Here is a 5,325-nt window from a genome sequence, read left to right on the forward strand (position 1 = left end):
TATTTTGTGCCCCATCATGGAACTGAGGAAAGATTTAGAAGAAAAACCTGAAATTTCAAAGCTTGATTGGTGCTCCAGTTGCATTTTTTGAGGGGTGTAGGTAGGTGTCATATTCCCATTATGTCAATTTATCATCCATCTTTCTCCTCAGAACACCATCCAGCACTGTAGCCAAATGTTTCAAGTAATTTTCCTTTGGTACCTTGAAGCAGTTTGTTCCTCTTCCACCTGAACCGGGATGGGGTAAAGACACGATCCGTTTGCAGTCACAAGCAGAGGGATTACAGCAAAACCTCTTCATGTCTTTCCCAGTGTTTGCAGATCCAATTGCAGACGCTTGGTGGAGCAGGATATTTACAAGTTGCAATGAACGCTTAGTTCTGCGTGTGCAAAACGAACAGCTCACATTGCTGTTGGAAAAAACATACTTTTTCACTACAACCACTTGTTTATTTGCCTGCTCTCGGCATAAAGGATGGTAAGAGGACAATAGTACAGGGAGCTCATGTACCCTTCAGTTCCGTTCTCGCCCTCAGCTGAAGAAAGGAAACCTGCATATGCAGTCGCACTGCCTTTAAAATGAACCAAAACAGTAGGTTTAAACTAGATATTCAGAAAAAACCTCTTCACTGTGAGGGTGGTGAGGTGCTGGAACACCGCTGTCAGGACCTCTGGTTACTTCTCTAATAGGAATTGCTTTGGGTTTTTATTTGTTTGTTTCCTTCTTTCGTTCCGCGGGACGCGCGGCGGCTCCTCCGCTGGGTCGCGGAGGCAATGGAGGAACGGCCGCGAGCTCCGGCGGCTCCGCAGCAGCAGCAGCAGCAGCAGCAGCAGCAGCAGCAGCAGCAGCAGCAGCAGCAGCAGCAGCAGCTCTTCTCTCGATCGGTTTTCCGCTCGCTCTCCGTCCCCTTCTCCGTCTAACACTCCCTCCACTCCCGTCCCGTCTCGTCCCGTTCCGTCCTTGTTCCGCCTTTCCCAGACCGGCTCATGCCACGTCCCGCAAGGCGCCCGTTGGTGGGTCGGCCCCCTGCCCGACCCTGCCCGGCCCGCCGCGGTCTCGCCTCCGCCAGGCTCCCTCCGGACTGGCTGTGGCGCCTCTGGAAGAGTCTCTGGAAGAGTTCCTCCCTCTGGGTGTGCTGGGGCAGCACCGTCCTCTGGCTCCGCCTGGTGCGGGCTCTGGCCCGGCCCCGGCCCCAAACAAAGCCCCTCCCACGGCTCCGCTCGCAGCCGCCCCGCGGCCGCCCGGCTCCCGCCCCGTCCCCGGGAGCTCCCTCAGGAGCTTTCCCGGTCCGAGCTCCGCCGCTCGTCAGTTCGGCCGCCGGCCCCGAGCCGCCGGTGCCCGGGGCGTTCGTGTGCCCCGGGCAGAATGGCGAGAGCGCGGTGCCGCCCTCACGGGCGGAGAAGCCTCCCCTGGAGCAGCTCTACCGGGAGGGCCCGCTGCTAGGCAGCGGCGGCTGCGGCATCGTTTGCTCCGGGACCAGGCTCGCCGACGGCGCCCCGGTAAGAGACGGGGCCGGGTCGGAGGAGACGGTGCGGGGGCGGCAGGCGGCGCGCAGCGAGCTCAGCGCGCCGCTCTCCTTAGCTCGCAGGTGGCCATCAAGCGAGTGTCCCGGGACCGCATCTCGGAATGGGCGAGTGAGCGGGGCCAGCGGCAGCAGCCGGCGGGGCGTGCCGGGCGGGGCTGAGGCGGGGCCCGGCAGGGTGGGAGCCGGGGCGCTGCGATGGGAGCGGGCGTGTAGTGAGCGGGGGCCGCGCAGCGTCCCGGGCCGGGCAGGGGGTGCCGAGGGCGCGGCGCAGCAGCAGCCCCGCTGACGGCATCGCGGTCCCCCCGCAGCACAAGGGCGCCCTTGTGCCCCTGGAGCTGGCGCTGATGTGGATCGAGTCGTGCCCTGGCTTCCGCGGCGTCGTGCGGCTCCTGGACTGGTTCGAGCTGCCCGACGGCTTCGCGCTGGTCATGGAGCGTCCGGAGCGCTGTCAGGAGCTCTGGTACTTCCTGGACGAGCGGGGGTTCCTGACGGAGCCCGTGGCGCGGGGGCTGTTCGGCCAGGTGCTGGAGGCTGTGCGGCGCTCACTGCAGCAGCCGCGGCGTCCTGCACCGCCACATCAAGGCCGAGAACGTCCTGGCCGACCTGGCCACAGGCGAGGCGAAACTCATCGGCTTCGGGTGCGGCACGATCCTCCAGGACTCGTTCTACACCCGGATGTCAGGTGCGCCCAGAGCCAGGGCTCAGCCGGGCAGCGGAGGTTACCCCCTTTGCTGGCAGAGGAGAAAGAGGGAGGGAAAGACGGGGAATCGTTCTTCAGCCGGCTGCAGCCAAGTTGCTTTTCGGCGGGGCAGGGACTGGCTGTTGTGGAACGGGAGCTGGCTGGCAGGGAGGGAGGGAGCACCATGGGCCTGATGAGCTGCACCCGTGTCCCATAGGAACGCTGGAGTACAGCCCACCGGAGTGGATCCTCTTTGGCTGCTACCATGGCCAGCCAGCCACTATCGGGTCCTTGGGCATCCTGCTGTATGAGCTGGTCTGTGGGCACCTTCCTTTCCACACCAGTGAGGACATCATCCGGGGCCGGCTCTTCTTCCCATCCTGGGTGTCTGAAGGTGGGGATGAGCCTTCAACACATGGGAGGAAGAAAAGGATTGGGAGAGGGCAGCTAGCACATGAGCATCTTGCTAGTGAGGAGGTTGATCTCCTGGGCTTAGCTGGAGGGGATGGCACATGTGCCTCTGTGCTGCTCTCCTCTGAAAGGAAGGATTGATGGGAAGCTTTGTGTGCAGCCCCGAGCCCTCCTAGTGTGGCCTGGGCACCGTTGAATCCAGGAGAGCATGGACAGGAACCTTGTCCCGCTGACCAGCGGTTTCTGGTTTGTCTCTGCAGAGTGCCAGCACCTCATCAGGTGGTGTTTATACATGGATCCCACAGAGAGGCCATCCTTGGAAGACCTTTTTGAGCATTCTTGGCTGCTGGACCCCCATGTGGCCCAGGAGACAGCAGAGATCCATCCTTCTGCACAGTAGGATCCAGCAAGTACTAGCTGCATGTGTCTTGTGGCACTGGATGAAAACCCCAGAGCATTTCCCTGTGGCTGTGGCACAGAGTGTAGCCGAGAGTGCAGCCGAGGAGATGCTTCCACTGGTCCCTGGCAAGGTGTGGAGGGAGCTCAGTGCTCCTTGTCCTGTTGGAGAATTGGTGGCAGTGCGGTGAAGTTGCCACGGACTGGGACAGGAGAAACATCCCCCTGCAGCTCAATGACATTATGATGTCCCCACAAGGCGAGGCACAGCTGGTGTGTTCTTCTGGAGTACGACGTGGAGCTGGGAACACCATCCTGGAGCTGGCTGCTGGCAGGGCAGAGCTGATTGGCTTTGGCTGCGGCCCCTGCCTGGAGGACACTGTCGGGTCGGCGGAGGAAAAGCGGCACTCAATATGAGTGAACAGCAAATCCCAAAGTTTATTGATAGCTCACACATATTTATATTGGTGTTAATGAAGCTTATACATATTACAAAGCTGAGCTCATTATTGGTTAAACACACATAAATCAATCACACCTACTTCTATGCTCTAATGATTATTTTGCTTCTACATCTACATTCCTGTGGCTATTCTACCAAGTCTATCTTCATTTTTCTGGCAAAAGATTCTCTCCCCCATCTTCATGTTGCAGCAAGGTCACCATGACTCTTGTCAGTGATTGGACACTGACTACTTAATCCCCAGTTTGTCTCCTTGAAACTTATCCAACGGTATCATATCAAAGTGACCTTTCTCAGCTAGCCAATTATCCACAAAGCTCTCCACACTGCACCCTGATGAAATCAAGATGAGTCCCCAGCCAGTGCAAGGGTGGGGGATGCTTGTGCTTCCAGGCATGGCAGGGCTCAGCTGGACCATGTGCTGGAGGTTCCCTGCTCAGTGGCGGTGGGGAATATTAATTTTTCCACTGGTCCCCAAGCTGCTTTGTGGCAGGACAGGGGATTGGATGTTGTGGAAGGGGAACTGGCTCCTGGCCTTGCTGACAGCTTCTGCCAGCCAGCCTGGGGCAGGGGCAGCCAGCCTGACAAAAGCATCCATCCATGTGGATTGGGGGCAGAAGAGGGGGACAGGTTCCGAAGCTGTGCCCCAGCTGGTCTGATTTGCAGGCCCTTGAGGAAGGGGTGGGTTTATGGGAGGGAAAGGTGGGGTTTTTCTCCACCCATGAAGAGGTTAAATTCTCACGTGGAGTGGTCAGACCCTCCCTAGGCTTGTGATACAGTGATAACCTTTGACAGATTTTCTTGTTTCCAGGTCTTGTTTTGAATTGATTTTCACACAATTGTTGTTTTTTTCTTTTCCAGGAAGATTGCACCTGGTGCCCAGACCAGACGGGGAAGCACCTGAACTGTCTGTGGAGCATGTCCAGTGCTAGCGCTGTCCCTGTGGGGGGCATCCCCTTCAAGAAGGACAAGGATCTCATGTGGGATCTGCTTCTCTCCTGGCAGCAGGTCACCAGACGGGGGTACCCGGCTCCACAGCTGGGCTGGCAGAAGGGCTCCGGGCAGATGGCAGCGGGCACACGGGCATCATCACACTCTTGCAGCTGCTGAGGAGGTTGCCGTGCTGTGCTGAAGCAGAGCGGGTGGAACGTGGAATGCCACGCTGCTCTCCTCTAAAAACAGAGAATGGGTTGGGAAGTTTGGGCTCTGAGCACAGCCAGCAGCCTGGCCCGGGCACAGGCTGTGCTGGGACAGGGGGGACAGGAGCCTTCTGTGACTGACCATGGCTCTCTGGTTTCTCTCCACAGGCTGCCAGCACCTCATGCCATGGATACAGCACTGCTCGGCCTGCCGGTCTGGGAGGGCTGGAGGGTGGCGGGTGTTCATTTGCAGTCCAAAATAAATCACTATGTTGTTGTCATCATTGGAGCTTTTCTTTCATCCTTTTCTGAGCTTTTGTCTCCTTCAGGGTATCAGCCATAAATAGCATTTTGCAGAGGGGGTAAAGTTACCTAAAAAATTCAACAACAGCTCCTGTTGCAGGCCCCTGGACACGAACACTAGCCCTTTTCTATGGGAAACAAAACTCACCACCCCAGTTTCCTGATGTCAGTTTGCAGGAGGTGTTTGGCACTGCCAGGGCAGCCCGAGTTGTAGGTGGTGGCAGGTGGGGTCAGGGAGACATCCTATGCTGTTTTGAATTTGAGGAGGTGGCAGCCCACTCAGGGCCAAAGGCCCCTGGATGATAAAAATGCTGGCCCTTTTTGGTGTCAAAAAACCTCATCCCCCCAGTGTGGTGTTGCCAGTTTGGAGGAGGCATTTGGCAATCTGAGGGCAGCCTGAGTTCTTGG

The 5,325-nt window shown here is 58.0% G+C and overlaps 1 protein-coding gene across 1 annotated transcript; it reads left to right on the plus strand.

Moving 5' to 3' along the window:
* The first annotated feature begins 987 nt into the window (after nucleotides 1-987).
* Nucleotides 988-4,898, plus strand: LOC136553990 (serine/threonine-protein kinase pim-1-like). The gene is given in 7 exon segments (XM_066545773.1): nucleotides 988-1,500; nucleotides 1,590-1,631; nucleotides 1,841-2,065; nucleotides 2,067-2,208; nucleotides 2,423-2,599; nucleotides 2,877-3,845; nucleotides 4,337-4,898. Coding segments are annotated over 6 exon segments (1,239 nt in total). The 3' UTR covers nucleotides 3,017-3,845; nucleotides 4,337-4,898.
* The last annotated feature ends 427 nt before the right edge of the window (nucleotides 4,899-5,325 follow it).

Source organism: Molothrus aeneus, chromosome 3, assembly GCF_037042795.1.
Source record: "Molothrus aeneus isolate 106 chromosome 3, BPBGC_Maene_1.0, whole genome shotgun sequence".
Lineage (NCBI taxonomy): Eukaryota > Metazoa > Chordata > Aves > Passeriformes > Icteridae > Molothrus > Molothrus aeneus.